This window comes from Pectinophora gossypiella, chromosome 16, assembly GCF_024362695.1.
Source record: "Pectinophora gossypiella chromosome 16, ilPecGoss1.1, whole genome shotgun sequence".
Classification (NCBI taxonomy): domain Eukaryota; kingdom Metazoa; phylum Arthropoda; class Insecta; order Lepidoptera; family Gelechiidae; genus Pectinophora; species Pectinophora gossypiella.
The window spans coordinates 2745563-2767703 of NC_065419.1; the positions used below are offsets into that span (position 1 = coordinate 2745563).

A 22141-nucleotide genomic window follows, 5' to 3' on the forward strand; every position below is an offset into this window, starting at 1 on the left:
ACTTTCATGTTCACTGTTCACGACATATCCCGGCTTTGTGTCATTCTCATTCAGTCATTTAAAAGATTTGGCTAAAAAAACATGTACCCAAGCCGTAAACACTTAAAAAAAACATTTCGACGGGTTTAGGGATGTATGTGTGGTCCGGTCCGGATGCCGTATATCGATCGATACTTTGGATCATATTATAGACATATTCGATACGATTTATTGGATGAAAATATTAAGGCAATTTATTATAATTGATTGTGATTGCCAACACATGCACGCCTGCGTGATAGCCTTGTTCGGAGAACGTAGACTTCAGTCGTATGGTGTCAGACGTCACACACACACAGATCGTGTACGATAATGTCAATGTGTGTCTGTGTAGAACGAGGTTGTTTGTATAAAGTGTCCGCGGTGTGCTATTGTCTAACTATCGATAGCTAGACTATTTATCTATCTATATAGATTGTTGACCTTGAAAATTGACAATAGTATCGATACTATTGCTTTTTAAACTATCGATAGAATAACGATAGTGGCTATCGTATCGATAGGATTAGATCAGATACGATAACGATAGGCAAGGCAACACTATTGTCGAATGACCAACGAATGACGGATTGTTTGTTGCTGGAAAAAATCTTTTAAGAATTTAATTTATTCTTCTGTGTCTGTGCTTAACACATTATAGACTTGGTAAGTTATTAATATTATCTAAATAAACTATGAATCATGAGCAGTTATAAAATTATTTTGATTTCAATCTTCCCGGCCGGCCCACGCCATTTCTTGCTAACCGGTTTCTTAAGTTTTCTATCTTTGAGTTGAGCCGAGCTGGAAATTACGATAGCATTCAGCTAGTTATGTGCACTTCATATTTTATCATTTATCCACATATTTTCTTTCCCGTAACTAATTCAAAACAAGACACGATATCGCGTCAAATGAGACAAATAAACTTGTTGAATAACTATTTCAAATGTGGCGTAACTTAACTTTTCCGATAGTTATCGACAATTTGTTATTCAGTTATTTGAATTTGCAAGTCACTGACTTATTCAACGCGATGTGCGATAAACTACGCGGTTGGTAAACTGGTGTTACTGTGTAACATGTTACCTACCTCCATGAGATAAGCTACAAATAAAACTATAGGTAGGTATCAAAAGTACATAAAGAAAAGTCCGTTATCGTGCGATTTACGATTAAACTTATCCCAAGGATATAGCCATAATAGGTAGGTAAATTGCAAAATGATGTTGATTAAAATCATCTCCCTGGCATTACCCCGTTTTTCACAGGGTCCGCTTACCTAACCTGAAGATTTGACAAGTCCGGTTTTTTACAGAAGCGACTGCCTGTCTGACCTTCCAACCAGCGAAGGGAAATGATGTAGATTAACAAAAAGAAAAAATTGGCTTCAATAAATTTATTATGATGTTTACGTTGAATAAATGATTCTTATTTTGAATAAAAGTAGGTCATAATAGGTCTCGAATTAATAAAAAAAAATAATGAAATTATCAGTAGGTAGTTTATACAATGTGACTTTGTCGGACACAGTTTGTCCCAGTTACCTAGGTACCTATTTCATTATTAGTTTTGTATAAAGTGTGGTCTCATCGGCCCATGAAATTGCACTTGAGTTTGTTGATATAAAGTATCACTTAGTTACAAAGAAGACTATTACACAACAAATGACTTGCACATTTTAGTACATAGATACATAACCTACCCATGAAGACTGTTACACCTAAAAATTATCTATGAATATCATCCATCTATAGATTTGTGATCCATGTTTAAATAAATATTAGCGCGACTTGAGATAAGGGGAGGGTGTGGTAGGTACCTACTTGTGGTTTGTAAAGTACATACCTGCCTGCTGCATGGGTTTCAATAATTTGGTTTTGTCACTCCATCTTAGGCCTTATCAATGCATTCGGGCAGGTCTAGGGCCAAGAGCAAACCCATCAAAGGTAAAAAAAGGTAGAATACAATTTAATGTAATTGTGGCTGTAGGTATTAATGGGAATTATAAAATGTGAAACTGATATGTATCTATTTTGTAAATTAATAATTACTAAGAAGTTAGTTATGGTTTCACTATAACAAAATTTTATTATTTATATTCAAATTATGTTCCACACTTGCTGTTTATAACTTCTCTCAACCTTAACTTGCCTAAATGTGTAAGTTTATTTAAGTTTGCTAATTAGCAATGAGAATGTAAATTCTTCTTTTGTCTCTGATGCCTGTTAAAAAAAGCAATAATTAAAAAAATATTAAGTTGGTATACTTGTGAGAACAATTTGCACTATAAAACACCCTGTACTGTAATGTATATTTCTTCGTCGTTTTTTTTTATGTGACTTATTGTGGATTTGCCGCAAATGGCATTAAATACTTGGCCGGACTTACTCAATAAAAAACCTAAGAGATGCAGTGTGTCTGTTTATCAAAGCAACCTTGAGTGTAGCATAGAGACCGCGCGCAAATTTTATTGTTTGCGCCTACAACCGTGGCATTATAAACAGTTTGGTGCCTATCAACTGCCAGTTTATCATTAGACGCAGTGGTGGTCGCACGTTTGTGTGGTAAATGTAAGTTTTATCTATAAACAAGTCCTTAAGTAGGTACCTTGGTTGATTTCTGCTAGTTTTTGCTACTTTATTGTGCCATGTTTAAATATTATATCTTTTCAAATAAGTTTTATACAAGAATTAAAAAAAGGAAATCCTAGTTCCTAGGTCCTGTGGTTCACTGGCTTGCTTCTCAAACGAGGAGTGCCGGTTCGAACGCCGAAACCTGACTTGCAATGAGTTATTTTTTTTTAAAGTGCAGTTTTCACTTACACCGTTTGCTCGACCGTTATAGACGGCGATACGGCTCACCACCCATCTCACACGACTCACGACATCCCAATTGGAGTAGTCAGAGGTACATCCATCGCAAGATGAACTAAATACCCACACCTCACCGAGCTTTTAGTTAGACAAACGCGATAGGTGGTGAGCCGTATCGCCGTCTATAACGGTCGAGCCAACTGTGTTAGTGAAATATCTAACAAAGGAGTAACATGATATCTCATGATTGTCCACAGAAAGATGCCGAAGGTCGTATTCTCGTACTTCCCCGTGAAGGCTCTGGGCGAGGGCCCTCGGCTGCTGCTGGCGTATGGAGGCCAGGACTTCGAAGACAAGCGGATCCCCAGCGAACAGTGGCCCGAGTACAAACCCAGTGAGTATGCTCCTCAAAGCAATCCGATCCGAATCCGAAAAAAATCCGAATCCGGATCCGATGCGATCCGATGTGCTGGTCTAGGTCATCGATAGCAATCATGTACCTGATATAACTCATGGAAAGACAACGTATAAATTCACGCCCGCAAATAGTCGTGCGCTCCCCTTTTTAGTGGGTTACGGCTATTTAGATTTAGACTAAAGTAAGGTAGTGAAATAAATCGCTATTTTTTGGAAAAAAACAATGACAAATAATGACGTGAATAGGGTACATTGTTTTAAGTTTACGTGGTTATTATCATAATTAAGGCACATAATAACGGGTTCTTACCGCGTTTAAATGGGTAATGTCTGCCCCTAGAAAATTATGGATCTACCTACTCCACTCCAATCTCATCAGTCATCCCGTGATCATGGCACTTGCAACAGTGTCGAAATATCGGGAGTCAGAGGCCTTTGGCGGCTCAATAGTAACCCTAACACCAGGGTTGATGGGGTTGGTAATCCACCTCACAACCCACACGATAGAAGAAAGAGTAAAGCGTAGATAGATTATTGAAAGAGATCGTGGCTGGTGACGTAGTATAGTATAGGTACTATAATTTTGTTTTGTTTATTTCAATCGCAAAAATATAGAATTGAAAATAATTAAAAAAAAAAAAAACTAAAAAAATATCATGAACTTTGCGACGGACACTTGATATCAACTCATAATCATGGTCTGAATGCCCCTCAGTATTCGTTACGATGTCACTAACACCCTGTATATTTCATGAATACCTCTTACAGTTACTTGAAAATAAGGTTGTTTGTTCATAACAACTTTTTTTTACCTATATCAGATAACAAGGCGGCATACAGCGTTGATAAGCCCCTGTTGTGCAATCAAATCGAACGACACCGTTCTTCTGAGAACAATATAGTGATAGTTCACTGATAAGTTGTCAATGAGTATTTTTTATTAATGAATTCATGAGCTGTTTTCACCACTTGATAGCATAACACATAACATAATATAAGCACACCCCGGACACTTCATACAAATAACCTCGTTTTACACAGACACTACACACTGACGTTATCGTACACGCGCATCTGTGTGTGTGATGACGTCTGACGCCATACGATTGAAGACTACACTATCTTCGAGAGCGGTGGGGGGGATTATTCCTTATTCTATGACGTAAGCTCACGATTATATTACCAATTGGCTACTTGACAGTTTTCGGATAAGTATTTTAAAAAAAGAACAGACGCTTATTTTATACCTCTTAACATATTTTATTTTCTCGAAAAACCTTTATAAGTACAATAGAAAAAAAAACATATTTTTCTTCAATTGTTTTAAATTTCTCGCGTAAACGGTTAGTCACGTGACATTATTCCCTGTGACGTCACATTTCAACAAACAAAGAAACTGTCAAACAGTGTCACTTGACGACGACTGTTTGGTTTTCCCCGAAGGGTAAGGCAAAGGGAACTATGCCCATACAGCCATGTCTGACGTATTCTTTTTTTTTTGATGATTAATGAAATGATGAAAGGTGATGATGATGAAACCTAAGCCCCCACCCTCGGAGTAGACTCCTACTCCGAACCCCAAACGAATTAACTCAAAAGTCCGCATAAACTTTTGAGTTATGAAGCGGCTTCTTGGCACGAAGCGAAAATAGGCAGATACACTTTGTTTATTGAATACTCCAATATAATAACACTCGCGAATGTCTTCCAACTAACTTAATGCGATCATTAACCACAAAACACCACTTCGTATTAATTATTTAGATTATTCAATGAAGAGAGCAACTGTCCCGTTCCCGTCTCCCGCCAAAAAGCCAGTGTCACTTGAAACATGACAGATAGCTTTTGTTTATTTTGTGAAATGTGACGTCAATATTTCCTTGTTCAAAAATTGGTCGTAGGTAATTTATTTTTTACGAAATGGCAACTCAGGGTTGGATGACGTCAGCTGGGCTAACCTTGAAATGTTAGCTGTCACTTTTGAGCATACCTGGTTTTCTTGTACCATGGAAAGGCTCATTTAATACGGTTTGAATGATATTGTGTCGTCACAACGCTGCGATATCCGTTCAAACTAACAATGTTGTGTACGTCTATGTGATTTCCGGACAGGATTCCGCGTTAATGTTTTGAACTTCTGACAATAATGTTATGCTATAGATGGTCACCACATACCACCCTCACCTTTACACGATTCATTCATCATATCGGCTCTGGAAAGTATATTTAATCTTAGATCTTCGTATCCAGGCATGACTTGATGTATACAGGTGTTAGTGACGTCGTAACGAAAACTTTGGGAGATGATTCAGGCCATGATTCTGAGTTGATATCAAGTGTATAATTGAAAAAAGAAAACATTAAAATATTAATGAATTTTCCGAGAGGAAATTCCACTTGATATCAACTCGGAATCATGGTCTGAATCATCCCTCTGAGAGGGATGATTCGTTACGATGCCACTAACACCAATGTATACTGAATCGAAATGTTTATTTAGTATAATATACTCATTTCGCTGAACATACCTACGGTCACGAGTACTATACTAATGTATACACTTTGAAACCATGTCACATTAACTTTTTTGTCAAATTAAACCGTAAGTCTCATTAAATGTCAAATATGATGGTTCGACAGGGTTCTAAAGTGGGTACATGATATAACACAACAATCTTATTTTTTCGGACAATCAGGTGATTCAAGCCTGAAAAGTCCTTATCAAACAAAGGACAGTCTCACAAAGTGATTTCGACAATGTCCCCATCGGGAATCGAACCCGGACCTCCAGATCGTGAGCCTAACGCTCTAACCACTAGACCACGGAGGCTGTTCTAACTGCCGCTTTGTTGCTGATTTGTTATAACATTGCGCACATATTCTTATAGGCGCAAATGTAAAATTGCAATATTGAATATTGATTATAAATGTACATTAAAAGCTTTCTCCATCATCAGAGACCCCGTTCGGCCAGATGCCCGTGATGGAGATCGATGGTAAGCAGTACGCGCAGAGCCTGGCTATCGCGCGCTACCTTGGCCGCAAGTACGGCGTCGCGGGCGCAGACATCGAGCAGGACTTTGAGATCGATCAGAACGTAGAGTTCCTTAATGATATCCGTGCCAGTGAGTATATTTTGTTTCATAAACCAAACGCTTCCTTCGTGGGTCCGTAACGAAAGACGAACCTCACTATTTCACTTTTTGCCCGGTTAATGATATTAGGGTCACCCCACCATATTAGGCTGAGGTGGATTACCAACCCCATCAACCCTGGTGTCACGGTTGCTATTGAACCGCCAAAGGCCCCTGACATGGCTCATGTAACGATTGCTAACTTGCATCAGTAAGTAGTAATCGGGACGTGCCTTCCGAAGCACGGATCATCTTACTTTCGGACAATCAAGTGATCAGCCTGTAATTTTGTAACCAAACTAGGGATCACAAAATGATTTTTGTGATATGCCCCTACCGGGAGGAACCCGGGGCCTCCGGATCGTGAGTCCAACGCTCAACCACTGGACCACAGAGGCCGTTATTGTTTCGATGTGGCCATTTTCACTCCCCCCACCCCAGTACTAAACCACTTTGATCTCTCTTGCAGAGGCCGCGACTGTCCAGTATGAGCCTGATGAGGTGATTAAGGCGAAGAAACACGAGGATTTCTCCAAAAACGTATACCCCACCTTGCTGGACAAACTCGACGAGATCATCAAAAAGAATAACGGACATATCGCGTGTGGAAAGGTAAAGTTTTTTTTAAATAATACATACAGGGTGTTAGTCAGGGTGTCAGGGGGTTGATGAGGTTGGTGCTCCACCTCACAACCCACACGATAGAAGGGAGAAGCGATCAACCATCATACTCATCAGCCGTACGACGCCCGATGGCCGCTGGGGCGGAAGGGTTCTGGAATGGCGACCACGTGTCGGACGACGCTCAGTGGGTAGGCCCGCTACAAGGTGGACCAACGATCTGGTAAAGGTCGCGGGAAGCCGCTGGATGCGGGTAGCGCGGGACCGATCGTCGTGGAGATCCTTGGGGGAGGCCTATGCCCAACCATCATACTCATTATTACTTAATTCGTAATAAATAGTCGAAAATAGAAACAATAGAAAAACAAGATCTTTTTATTTCTTAAGGTGGTAAACCATTGGTTTAGTCCTATGCTGGATTTCGAACCTATTATTGACGTTTATTTTGTTTCACCAGTTGACCTGGGGTGACTTCGTGTTTGCGGGCATGTACGACTACCTGAAGGTGATGCTTCAGATGCCCGACCTAGACAACAAGTATCCCAGCTTCAAGAAACTGCAGGATTCCGTCCTCACCCTGCCCAAGGTCAAGGAGTACGTTGCTAAGGCACCCAAGGCTGATTACTAATAAAAAAAAACTACTGGCAAAATAGTAGAACTTGACTTTTGATCTCTGGCAACACTTGTATGAGAAAAATAATGTAACCTTTTTGAAGTCTGTTAAAAACACGTTAAAAGAAACGGTTTGACAATGAATATAATAATGTTGCCATTTCACAGTGCCTTCAATTAATTTCTACTTTTTTGCCAAATACTTACTCATAAGTTCAAGTATGGAATTGATAATTTTAATTACTGAATGTCTATTTTTGTGACCGTTTTTTAAATGTTGATTTCGAATACGACGGAAGAGCTTTACAAATTAATATTATAATATAATAAATGCGAATAATACAACAAAATATATCGTTAAACGATCGTTTTGTAAGGTAACAGTAACTACCATAATAATATGATGTCACAAATTATCTATAAGATTTATAATTTTTTCTACTCCTCTACTTTAATCTGGCATTTAAATAACCAAAAAGTCTAATATAAGTACATACATAATTAAACTCTTTGAAAAAGTGTACGCTCTATGGCCTATAAAAGCATTGTTTACAAAGTGTAACTGTACTATAATGTCGCCAAAAAAGCATTGTTGTTGTTTTTTTTTTTTTGACCTGGAAACTGGCACCTTTACTTTGTTTGGTGCCATAGATATACTATAAAAAAAAGTATACATTTGCCGCCATTTTCCCGCGCGTTGGAAAATAATTTTTATAAATAAAATTTTTCTTTGTATAATTTTTGTTTCATTTAAAATTACGTCGTCGTAGAAAAAGTATTGTATGCAACGTTGTATAACTAGGTCAAAAAATGCTCGTGGCGTCTCTTATTGCGATGTTCGCCAAGGCTCACATCGCAATTCACGCCACTCGCATTTTTTGACCCTTCTTATACAACTGTTGCATAAAATACTATTATCTGTGTAACGTACTACAATATTATGTATGGAAAGTAAAATAATAAAATAAAATGTATTCAATATTATATGTTTGTTTAATTTTATTGATCCTGAATCTTTCGGCGTAAGAATGAATTTTGCGTAACAACAGGGTGCCTGCGGGCAGTAGCTGATTTCCATTGAGTACTTTGATATTTTTACGGAGCCGTGGTAGCCCAGTTGGTAGAACGCTTCCCTTTCAGTTTGAGGTAGCAGGTGCGAATCCAGCACAGGCCTAACCGACCAATATTAACTAACGATTGTCGAATTTGTTTTCGAATTGATGTGTGGATCATAAATGATTATCAGGCGCGAAGCGGTGAAGGAAATCATCGTGAGGAAACCCTTACGGGGTTGAAGTCCGTATAAATATGTATACTCCACACCATGGTATAAGAAGACCAGGTATGCTCAATCCTGTGACAAGCCGCCATTGCTAGCCCTTTGATGACGTATTATTACCACTGTTACCATTAAATAATTTTCAATAATAAAGACGTAAATTTTATTATTGATTAAGTGAATTACTGACAATGTATTTAATTACTATTGTCACATATATAAAAATCAACCATGCTCCATACAATAAATAGTACAGCAGAAATACACAGAAAGGAGGAGAACAGTAACGGAAAGAGGTAAAGCGTAGCACTAACACTAGAAAACAGCACAGAAGATAAAGCGAAAATTCAACAGATGGATTGCATAGTGTAATAAGCCCTTTAGCTATACTATAACTTGAGGAGCTCGGTGGCGCAGCGGTAAACGCGCTCGGTCTGCGATTGTTGAAGTTAAGCAACTTTCGCAAAGGCCGGTCATAGGATGGGTGACCACAAAAATAAAAAGTTTTCATCTCGAGCTCCTCCGTGCTTCGGAAGGCACGTTAAGCCGTTGGTCCCGGCTGCATTGCAGTCGTTAATAACCATCAATCCGCACTGGGCCCACGTGACGGTTTAAGGCCCGATCTCCCTATCCATCCATAGGGAAGGCCCGTGCCCCAGCAGTGGGGACGTTAATGGGCTGATGATGATTAACTCAGAATTATAAGCCGAATCTCCTCAGTATACGTTATGATATCACTTACACCGTGTACAAGTAGATACAGATAGCCATACAGGTACGGGTGTTAGTGACATCGTAACGAAAACTTCGAGGGATAATTCAGACCATGATTCTGAGTTGGTATCAAGTGGAATTTCCTGTCCAAAAATTCATGAAAATTTGAGTATTTTTTATTATTATTTTCAGTCCCATAATTTTGCGACGGAAAATTCCACTTGATATTAACTCAGAATCATGGCCTGACTCATCCCTCAAAGTTTTCATCTCGAGCTCCTCCGTGATTCGGAAGGCACGTTAAGCCGTTGGTCACGGCTGCATTAGCAGTCGTTAATAACCATCAATCCGCACTGGCCACGCGTGATGGTTTAAGGCCCGATCTCCCTATCCATCCATAGGGAAGGCCCGTGCCCCAGCAGTGGGGACGTTAATGAGCTGATGATGACTATAACTTAGGAGTAACATGTCGTATCTTTACTAGGTACTACTACAGTTGTTCATTGTCATTGCAAAAAAAAAAACACATCTGGCGTCTCTTTCGCGCTAGGCGACGAACTTATAACTCTGTCCTTCTAATCGTGCTAATGGAGTATTGTTTATTCTATGGTTACTAGGTATAGTAACACAAACATCAATGAATGTATGCCACCAAATACAAGGTCTGTCTGTACTTAGCACACTCGATTAAAATGATCCTAAATAAGTCCGAGCCTAACAATACCGCTGAACTATTCTACACTTCAAAATCTATCCTATTTCGGCCTCTCATGTACGATTTTTCATCACATTGCACAATAATTACTTATGACGTCATTTTACAACGTCTATAGGTATTCAACGGACATTAAAAGATAACACAATTTTACTATGTTCATTTTGTTTTTCAAGTTTCTATTATGATAACTTCGCAGTAAAAAACCGGACCTGTCAAATCTTCAGGTTAGGTAAGCGGACCCTGAGAAAAACGGGATAATGCTCCAAATATGAATTCACACTCATAAAGTCGAATTCAGTGATTTAGAGCCCGTGCTGGGAATAGTACCACAGTCCAGGGATACTACGATGTAAGTAAAGCGTTAACGGCCTCTGTGGTCCATTGGTTGAGCGGTGGACTTACGATCCGGAGGCCCCGGGTTCGAACTGGTGGGGACATATCACAAAAATCACTTTGTGATCCCTAGTTTGGTTAGGACATTACAGGCTGATCACCTGATTGTCCGAAAGTAAGATAATCCGTGCTTCGGAAGGCACGTTAAGCCGTTGGTCCCGGTTACTATTTACTGACGTAAGTGAGTAATCGTTACATGAGCCATCTCAGGGCCTTTGGCCGCTCAATCATAACCTTGACGCCAGGGTTGATGAGGCTGGTATTCCACCTCACAACCCCATCGATAAGAAGAAGAGTCAAGCGTACTCCGGACAGGGCTATAAATTCATCATCAAAACTAATTTAAGAGCCACGCTCTTGTCGGTGCATAGCATTCTCCATTCTTGTCTATCAAAGGCCAATTCCTTCACCTCTTTATAAGACACGACGTTCACCTTTTCCTTAATCTGTTCCATGTAAGCTCTTCTTTGTCTTCCCCTTCCTCGCTTTCCTTGTAGCTTCCCATCTATGATGGTGTGGTGTTTATGTATGGTGTTTTAATTTATAAATTACAAAACTGACAAATAAAAATGCTACTTTTGTTGCTGACTGTACCGGCGGCCTTGGGAAATGCGATGTCATGGTACATAATTCGAGATATCATCCACTTATGTGGGCTTGTGTACTCTGGCAATCGTTTTGGTCGCCAGTAGGGATGCGCGATCCAGATCGTCGATCCGATGTTAAGGATCGGATCGGATCGTAATGCGTCGATCCGATCCGCGGATTGGATCGCATGCCGTCGATCCGATATCAAGAAAATCGATCCGGATCGGATGCAAATAAGCAAGACACAATTACTTTTAAATATTTATTTTCCGCCTTCGGGTAATCTCGGGTAAACTGACTCCACACACTAGATTTTATAGGGGGCATCATTTTTTGACCAAACAGTTTTACAAAACAAAACGTCTGTACATCTGAGATACTCGGAGACAATAGCAATTAGAAACAAATCAAACCACACTTTTTACTCGTATGTTTACTTACCCACAAAGTGAAATTATAATAAAATGTAATAAGATGCTCGTATATCTATACCTACCCGCACGCAAAAGACGCCGCCAAGTTTGGAACGTAACGTAAACAGAAGATCGAGTTCTATCCTAACAAAATCGTAAGCAATGAATGTAGGTAATACGCTTTTCATTTCATACGATCCAAGCGATCCGATCTTTAAAGTTTTGTATCGATCCGCCTAAAAATCGTATGGTCTCGATCCGATCCAAAAATCGGCAGATCGAATGGCTTTCGATCCGATTTTCTAAAAGATCGGATCGGATCGGCGCATCCCTAGTCGCCAGTGTGTTGTTGGTGTCTCTGCACAGAACACGTATTATACAGGTAAGTTTTTGCTACAACTTCATGTTTAAAAGGACTATGACCGTAACTGTGTGAGACCCGTCTCCCCTTCCAACAGACACCTTTATTACGTGTCAGTGTTTTCATTAGTCTGTCCGTAAAAAGATTACTAGTGTTAACTTCAAAATCCATGGTGTTTAGAAATAACAAAAAGTATTGTTCTAAGTTCACGCGGTTATTATCATAATTAAAACACACGATAACGGGTTCTTACGGCGTTTAAAGCAGGGATATGAGACTCCCGATGTTTCACGGGACACTTGCAACAGTGCCGAAATATCTGGGGTCTCCGTTATTATGCGTTTTAATTATAAAAAAAAGTAGATTTGACGAAAAGTAATGACAATATGTACCTACTAGGCTAAACCCCGCGTATTTCGAGAAAGTCGCCATAGAACAAAAATATCAACTTGTTAAGACGCTTCGAATGAGATATGTCTGAAGGGGGACGCTTTGACTTATCCTTTAAATAGATACTTTTAATGAGACACTCTCCAGGCTACGTTCATCAAAAACAATAAAGGCGACTGCTTTATCGTGATAATTACCTATTGTCTCGGATAACGGGTACATAATTATTCTAAAATACAATGTAATGGCAGAAGCATAATATATCTATATAAAAATAATTGTTGCTTGATATTCGGATCACATTATGTGTATAAAGAATTATGTTGCTACCTATATTGTAATCTTCAATTGCTAATAATAAATTGTAATTGTATTTTTTGTGTTGCTGCATGAGCAATAAGGCCGCCTTTCTGTATATGCTGTCCTTATCTCTGTATTTTGTGTCCATTGTGCTCTATAAAGTATTTTATCTATCTATCTATATTGCTTCTCCTCATTTTGTACAGAATAATAACATACAATAATAATAACAGCAACATAGCCTGAAAAGGCCCTTATTATTTATGTTGTACCTACATTGATGTATTTAGCATGTTACTATAATAACGACCTCCGTGGTCCAGTGGTTGAGCGTTGGGCTCACGTTCCGGGGGTCCCGGGTTCAATTCCCGGTGGGGACATATCACAAAAATTACTTTCTTTTAATTCACTAACACTGTTGGCTAGACTATTATACTTAGAGGGCGATACTGCTCACCACCTATCAAGTTGGTCTAACTGAAAGCTCGGTGAGGTGTGGGTACTTCGTTCATTTTGCGATGGATGTAAATCTGACTACCCCATTTGGGATACAGTCGTGACCTTGTGTTATGTGTTGTGTTACGGTCATATTCTTATCGTGTGGGTTGTGAGGTGGAATACCAACCCCATCAACCCTGGTGTCAGGGTTATTATTGAGCCGCCAAAGGCCCCTGACATGGTTCATGTAACGACTACGTACTTACATCAATAAATAATGACCGAGACCAACGGCTTAACGTGCCTTCCGAAGCACGGATCATTTCCATCGGGTCGGGTCGGATCTCATCGGATTATGCTATGGTATGAACTCAAGAATTGAAGATTACACTTTGCACGTTTCCTTTCAGCAAAATGCCGAAGGTTGTATTCACATACTTCCCGCTGAAGGGCCTTGGCGAGTCCGGTCGGCTACTGCTCGCCTACGGAGGCCAGGAGTTCGAAGACCGACGCATCACCAAAGACGAATGGCCAGAGCACAAACCAAGTAAGCAAACTTCTATTAAAGTAATTTGGTATTACATTGTAATCTATGTACACCATTAACACATATTTATGGAACACGATGTTCGTGCCTCACCCAACAGGGTCCACATAATACCAGCGTCGTGGTTCACGCCGCGACTTGTGCTGAGTGAGGCCCTTTTTTCTCAGGACGTTCACCATCACCTTATGATCATTTCGGCGAACTTCCGTCTTGCTTTTTTGTAATTGTTTTGTGGAAATTTGATATGATGTTATTGTCTTTTTTGTGTGTGGCGCCTTTTCATAATAAACTATTTCTATTCTATAATTTTATATCCAAACTTTGTTTATTTACCCAGCTAATGGTGCTGATTCTAGAAGGCATCTTCTTAATTTTATTTCCCTCATTCAGCGCCTATCGCTATCAATCCACTAGGGTTGATTAATTCTTTCAAATATAAATATCTCAGACGAAGCTCTGAGTCGAGGTACGCGCCTTACTGGGCACGCTCAAACCTGTTGTTATAAATGTTTGTACCGGGTGAGAGTCGCCAGCGCTCCCCATTAGTCCAGCCAAGTAGTTAATGCCTTTTGTACCCGGTACAGCATTTAAGACAACAGTCCTAAGGGTGCCCATTTGGGCGTGAACTTTAGCTCAGGGTGTCGTCTGAGAGGAATATAATTGAAACAGGCAATTGATTCTATTGGGCCGATAGCCATAAGCGCTGAAAGAAATCTACAATAAATCACGTCAAAAAAACAAGTATCAAATATAGCACAACCTACTACAATGACTGTTAATCTAAAGTGGTTAGTCATCGTGACTAGCGCATATCGCGAGCTGTTTTTGTACCGTATAAGTGCCTAAACTATCAATAACTACCTCTGTGGTCCAGTGGTTGAGCGTTTGGCTCACGATCCGGAGGTCCCGGGTTCGAATCCCGGTGGGGACATATCACAAAAATCACCTTGTGATCCCTAGTTTGGTTAGGACATTACAGGCTAATCACCTGATTGTCCAAAAAGTAAGATGATCCGTGCTTCGGAAGGCACGTTAAGCCGTTGGTCCCGGTTACTACTTACTGATGTAAGTAAGTAGTCGTTACATGAGCTATGTCAGGGGCCTTTGGTGGCTCAATAGTAACCCTGACACCAGGGTTGATGAGGTTGGTACTCCACCTCACAACCCACACGATAGAAGAAGAAGAATCAATAACTATACGATATATTCTTCTTGTAAGCTTTGTCAATAACAGTGATGTGACGTTCCCGTGAGGAGCTCGGTGGCGCAGCGGTTAACGCGCTCGGTCTGCGATTGTTGAAGTTAAGCAACTTTCGCAAAGGCCGGTCATAGGATGGGTGACCACAAGCCGTTGGTCCCGGCTGCATTAGCAGTCGTTAATAACCACCAATCCGCACTGGGCCCGCGTGATGGTTTAAGGCCCGATTTCCCTATCCATCCATAGGGAAGGCCCGTGCCCAGCAGTGGGGACGTTAATGGGCTGGTGATGAATGACATTCCGATGAATGACCGTTGTAGAAATTCTTTAATAGTAAGGACACTGCCTGCTTTTATCTGTTGTACTCTGGTCTTATCTGCCTAATTTTAGGTAATAGACCTCTTTCTACATAAATGTGCCTTTTTACTGCCGGGAATGTTCCCAAAGTGGGAATTTTCCCAGGAACGACATGCCACTGGTCGCGACAACTTTCAGAACAATTAAAAATGGCATATATTAGGCACATTTTAAGATAATTGATTATGAGATACTGATAATTGTAAATGTATGTATCTTTTATTTTTATTTTTTAACATAATTTTTATTCTTGGTTTTCTGTTTTCATTCAATTTTAAGTTGTTGTAGTTCCTGTTTGTACTTTCCTCTACTTTTAAGACCTCTGTAAAAACATCAGGAATGCAATAAATATCTTAAATCTTATGACGTCTGGCGCCATACGATTAAGTCTAAACTATGTTCGAGGGGGGTGAGGTAAACCTAGTTCAGACGCTGGTGGGGAGTGTAGAGTTGCCGTTCTATACGTATTACTTATTCTATGCCCTGGCTATGCAGTTTCAAAGCTGTTGTAGTTTAAGGCGGAAGAATTGTCGAATTTGTTTTTCGAATTCATGTTTGGATCATAATGCGGAAGAGACGTTTGTCATACAATATACAGGGTGGCCCAGAAGTTCAGGTTCAAAATGAAAAATTAGATAGAAGGGCTCATTAGCTACCAGAAACACCCCCATGTATGTTCAGCAATTATTTACGGTTTAGGAGATATGACCCATTTTGTACCTTTTTCTAGATTTTCTACCTTACTTCAGAAATAATCATTTTGTCGCTATCCCTTTCTTAATAATTATTTTATTTTACTTCACAACTATGCCTAAAGCTGTGTACCGCTCAATTAAAGATAAATCAAAGTCAAATCAAAGATAAAAAAAAAGTTATCGGAAGTCAAAGTGAGAATTCGACCAAAATTGTTACAGTTGTTAATATTTCGCCGAAGAATAATAAACACATGAGATTGTCATAGACCCTGAAAGTATTTCTTAAAACTGCTCCATTTAATAGGCTTTTAGAAAAATCCAAAAAAAGTACCCTTAATACGGGCAAAAAACTAAGTAATTTGACCTCAAATATTGCAACACAGACAGATTTGAAGGAAAATTTGGCATTCTCATACAATGTAGCTGCTTCTTTCTAACGTTGTTAAAGGTGCTCAAAGACACATTTTCAATTAAAAGTAAATAAAAATCACGCTTATAATCGCTAACAGGGTAGACATAGCAACAATCCGAAGACAAAACTTGCAGTCACTTTTGGTATTCGTATTTTAATGAAGGTACATAGATTTGAAGGAAAAAGTTATCCCCAAACACTGTTGGTGATTCATACTATTGGATACTAAAATAAAATCTGTCTTTGAGCACCTTTAACAACGTTAGAAAGAAGCAGCTACATTGTATGAGAATGTCAAATTTTCCTTCAAATATGTCTGTCTTGCAATCTTTGAGAGCTAATTACTTAGTTTTTTGCCCGTATTAAGGGTACTTTTTATTAATGTTTCTAAAAGCCTATTAAATGGAGCAGTTTTTAGAAATACTTTCATTGTCCATGACAATCTCATGTGTTTATTATTCTTCGGCGAAGTTTTAACAACTGTAACAATTTTGGTCGAATTCTCACTTTGACTTCCGATAACTTTTTTTTATCTTTGATTTATCTTTGATTGAGCGGTACACAGACTTAGGCATAGTTGTGAAGTAAAATAAAATAATTATTAAGAAAGGGATAGCGACAAAATGATTATTTCTGAAGTAAAGTAGAAAATCTAGAAAAAGGTACAAAATGGGTCATATCTCCTAAACCGTAAATAATTGCTGAACATACATGGGGGTGTTTCTGGTAGCTAATGAGCCCCTCTATCTAATTTTTCATTTTGAACCTGATCTTCTGGGCCACCCTGTATATTTACTTAGGCATTTATTTATGAAAAATCTAAAAATAATGCTAATTAAAAAGAGCTATTATACTGTAGACGAATTTTTAAATAAGTTTTAATTTTAATACACACTTCCTCTCTTCCCTTCAACGTTGCTGTGCCCTACAGGGTCCATGTTTTAGTTCCTGTGCCTATGTAACACCCCATTGTACTACATGGAATGCAATAAATATTTGAATTTGAATTTGAATTTGCATTTAAAAAAGTGTTCTAACTACTTACTAAATAAAAATATTTTACAGTTTGACTATAAAACAGCGAAACATCTGTATACTTAATAATATCTACGTGGGCTGACCTTGATAATGATTAGGTACCTATTTTAATATCGAGTCGATGCAAGGACATTTTTTGTGTTTGATAAGACTGTTATTTTGTTATTTTATGCTGTGTTTGTTAGAATTAGTATTCGGATGAATAAGTTTATGCATATGAGCCGTGGTAGCCCAGTTGGTCGCTTGCCTCTCACTTTGAGGTCGCAGGTTCGAATCCAGCACAGACCTAAACCAATGATTGACGAATTTGATGTCGAATTCATGTTTATCACGTGCTCAGCGGTGTAGGAAAACATCGTGAGGAAACCCACATTCCCGAGAAATGCATTTTCGGAGGTATGTGACGTAACCTGTATTGGGTTGGTTTCCCTTCGCGGGTTGGAAGGTCAGACGGGCAGTCGCTTCTGTAAAAAACCGGACCTGTCGAATCTTCAGGTTAGGTAAGCGGGCCCTGTGAAAAACGGGATAATGCTAGGGATATGATGATGACGTTTATAAATACGTACCCCGTAATGCCTAATGGGGTGGGCAGAGCTACTTAAATATCAAATTCCAAAATTTCTTTCTTCAGTAGGTAACACAGCTACACTTTGTATCGTATTTTTTTACATAACGAACGGCTCATCCAATTTTAAACACATAATAACGGGTTCTTACCGCGTTTAAAGTAGGGATATGAGACTCCCGATATTTCCACACTGTTGCAAGTGCCATGATCACGGGATGACTGATGAGATTGGAGTGGAGTAGGTAGATCCATAATTTTCTATAGGTAAACGTATCTGTCTACCCTCTTTCTTTGCCGCTTGTTGATTAACCCGTTATTATGTGTTTTAATTATGATAATGGCCCCGATTCCTGCAGACATCTCTTAATTTTACTTTAAGTTATACCTGTCATTTTCTTATCCGCCGAAAAGGAAAGGGACGGATGATTGACAGCTCTTAATTTTAGGAAGAATGAGTAAATAAATGAATAACCCGGGCGAATTTTTAGACGGTTGTTTTAGATTTGTGCTTAAAATGTGCTTAAAATTGACGTGTGTTCCATAAATTTTATGCTTGTCGATTACCCGTCCCTTTCCTTTTCGGCGGATAAGAAAATGACAGATATAACCTAAAATAAAATTAGATGGTGTTTACAGGAATTAGCACCAATAACCGCGTAAACTTAAAACAATGTATGAACGTCTCATCCGCCTAAAACTACTGCAGCTTATCGCAACCTGTATACCTAACGGAGGAAAAGAAGCTGCAACAAAAACCTTGGACATAAAATATCCTCATGGATAGAATGAGAATCCGATGGTGTTTATTTTAATATGCTCGTCTCGACTTCATTTGAGCTGCGGGTTCGAATGCCGTCCAAGTCAGACTTTTTTTGATGAATTTTTTTTCGTCTTCCAGAGACCCCATTTGGTCAATTGCCAGTTCTGGAGATCGATGGCAAGCAGTACGCGCAGAGTGTCTCCATAGCGCGCTACCTCGGTCACAAGTTCGGAGTCGCGGGCGCAGACATCGAGGAAGACTTCGAGATCGATCAGAACGTCGAGTTCCTTAACGATATTCGCTTCAGTAAGTACACATTATCTTTATTAACGGCCTCTGTGCTCCAGTGGTTGAGCGTTGGGCTCACGATCCGGAGGCCCCGGGTTTGAATCCCGGTCATATCACAAAAATCACTTTGTTTTCCCTAGTTTGGTTAGGAGTTAGGACATTACAGGCTGATCACTTGATTGTCCGAAAGTAAGATGATCCGTGCTTCGGAAGGTACTTTCAGATGTAAGTATGTAGTCGTTACATGAGTCATGTCAGGGGCCTTTGGCGGCTCAATAGTAACCCGTCAGGTAGATGAGGTTAGTAATCCACCTCACAACCCACACGATAAGGAGATCGTTATTAAAGTTAGTTTGTATACTACTTACACCTATTTTTGTATTCTTTACCTAATTTTGTACCGGGTGAGATCCCTCAGCGCTCCCCATTTGTCCGGCCAAGAAGTAATTCCATTTTGGACAAAACTACATTAAGTCACGTCAAAAAAGAAAAAAAATCATTGCATTTTTTTTTCATGTCTGTTTTACAGAAATGGTAGCGGTGGCGCACGAGCCTGATCCAGAAGTAAAGAAGAGGAAGCATGAAGAGAACGTCAAGAATGTCTACCCTGGCCTGCTGAAGAAGCTCAATGAAATCATCACCAAGAATAACGGACACCTCGCGTTGGGCAAGGTATTATTTAAGTTATCATACATTACAGCCGTTGGTCCCGGCTATTAGCTGTAAAAACACCTCCACCAACCCGCAGTGGAGCAGCGTGGTGGAGTATGCTCCATACCCCCCTCCGGTTGATTGAGGGGAGGCCTGTGCCCAGCAGCTGTTTATGTTATGTATGCATACATATAGGGTGTTAGTGACCCCGTAACGGAAACTTTGAAGGATGATTCAGACCACGATTCTGAGTTAATATCAAGTGGAATTTTCCGTTGTAAAAGTATCGAAGTGAAAACACAAATATTTTCGTTAATATTTTAGTTCCAGATACGAAATTCCACACTTGATATCAACTCGGAGTAATGGTCTTAATTATCCTCTAAAGCATAGAATAAGGAATAATACTCCTAAAGTTTTCGTACGGTACCTGTACGTCCTTGTATGAGGTGTAGGATGTAAGTGACATCGTAACGAATACTGAGGGGGATGATTCAACTCGATTCTGAGTTAATATCAAGTGGATTTTTTTATAGCAAAGTATACAATTGAAAATAATTAATTAAAAAAAAAGTTACATATAATGTTTTTTTTGTAATACTCTAATTTTACCTCACTAAGACAAAATTAAATATAAGTATTTTAATAAAAAAAAAAACAAAAAGACTAGGCATCCACCACAGGCTTCGTCAAAACCTAACCTAAAAAAAGTCATGAATACTTGATATTAACTCAGAATTATGTGCTGAATCATCCCCCTCAGTATTCGATATGGCGTTACTAACACCTGTATATAACGTATGTATCTGTTTTCTGCAGCTAACATGGGGAGATTTCGTTTTGGCGGGAATATACGAGACAATGAAGAAGATGCTGGAAATCCCCGACATGGACAGCCAGTACCCAGCCCTCAAGCAGCTGGTGGACTCAGTCAACTCGCTGCCCGGTGTCAAGGAGTTCATTGCGCAGGCGCCGCCATCCGAGTTTTAATGGACTATAATGCCGACGAGGGAACTAAACCGTGGTCACACCCCGGACACTCCATAGACAAATCTCATTCTAATCGCGTGCCATCTTACCGCGTAAGAGAATCCAATACTAATTGATGCGGGGCGGAGTTACCGTTCTACAAGTACGTAGTGTGGCGTATGACAAGGCTGAATGATGTTGTAGCCAATGCCAAATAAATTCGACTCACGCTTGGCCATATGTCACATCGCTCGCCCCCGGATACCCCCGGACCTCACCTCGCTCTCATGGGTGACAGGCTCGCTGGGCGACAGGTGCACTTTTAACTCGCTCAGAGATTTTTATATAATTTATTGTGTGATTGTATTGTTTATTCTGTTCCATAATATATCCGTGTGTGTTGATGAACAATAGAAGATACCCATCACAGTTCGGACTTTTATTTATAAAAGGAGGCCCATCTCCTCCTCAGTAGTATTATTCTTTATATAAGTAATAATAATAAAATAATAATAAAATTGTTTATATCGGATCAAAAAAAAAAACTATATTGGCCCCGATTCCTGCAGACACCTCCTAATTGTACTTTAAGTTTAAGGTGATTCGTTTTACATACAAAAGTTGATGCAGTGCTACAGGAAAACGGTTAGAGGAATATTGTTATAAAACCGATAAATAGTAATATTTTGGTGTATTATTTTCGCAAACTAACAAAAATTTAGGGTCCGAATACGAGAAGTACCATATTTCAGACCCTCAATTTTGATCAATTCTACATTTGTAGTGGTGCAGATTACAGTGTATTTGCTGAGCGTGTAGAGGTGTCAAATGTTAGTTTGTGTGCGTGATAGTTTTTTTTTCTCTAAAGGCTTTGACTACTTGACAAGTGTAATAGAATGTCAGTGACAATTTATAAAGAGATTTTGTATGAAGAGAATAAATATAAATAAAAAACTAAAAACTTTACTACAATCTGAGAAAAGGAATATTGGAAAAATATTTTTGTAATAACGCATATTATTTAAACATTTTTAAATAATGGGTAAGTACCGTGTTTTAAAAGAGGACATATATTATAATAAAAAATCAATACATAAAATGAAATGGCTGTATGGGCATAGTTCCCTTTGCCTTACCCTTCGGGGAAAACCAAACCAAAAAAAAAAGTTGTTGCATTTGCCGGCCTAAATAGTAGTCATTTTTAATTAATTGTTTTTCCATCCAACATACAGATTTATTTATATTCTCTTTGCCGCGGACTTTTTGGTGGGACCGGGAACGGGAAGGTTGCTTTCTTCATTGAATAATCTAAATAATCAATACGAAGTAGTGTTTTATGGTTAATGATCACATTAAGTTAGTCGGAAAACATTCCCGATAGTATTATTAAATCGGAATATTCAATAAACAAAGTGTACCTATCTATTTTCGCTTTGCGCCAACAAG

The 22141-nt window shown here is 39.1% G+C and overlaps 2 protein-coding genes across 3 annotated transcripts; both read left to right on the plus strand.

Moving 5' to 3' along the window:
• The first annotated feature begins 560 nt into the window (after positions 1-560).
• On the plus strand, positions 561-8054 carry LOC126374027 (glutathione S-transferase 2-like). 2 transcript variants are annotated; one of them, XM_050020478.1, is made up of 5 exons: positions 561-684; positions 3092-3228; positions 6209-6376; positions 6855-6997; positions 7464-8054. In XM_050020478.1, the coding sequence occupies exons 2-5, from the start codon at positions 3096-3098 to the stop codon at positions 7632-7634; spliced, it is 615 nt and encodes a 204-aa protein (XP_049876435.1). In that variant the 5' UTR covers positions 561-684; positions 3092-3095; the 3' UTR covers positions 7635-8054. The 2 variants fall into 2 exon arrangements, with proteins under 2 accessions (XP_049876435.1, XP_049876434.1); XM_050020477.1 differs by lacking the exon at positions 561-684 and adding an exon at positions 2446-2591.
• Positions 8055-11356: 3302 nt separating this feature from the next.
• On the plus strand, positions 11357-21197 carry LOC126374017 (glutathione S-transferase 2-like). The gene is made up of 6 exons (XM_050020463.1): positions 11357-11403; positions 12058-12105; positions 13623-13759; positions 18926-19093; positions 19605-19747; positions 20546-21197. The coding sequence occupies exons 1-6, from the start codon at positions 11372-11374 to the stop codon at positions 20714-20716; spliced, it is 699 nt and encodes a 232-aa protein (XP_049876420.1). The 5' UTR covers positions 11357-11371; the 3' UTR covers positions 20717-21197.
• Positions 21198-22141: the final 944 nt, after the last annotated feature.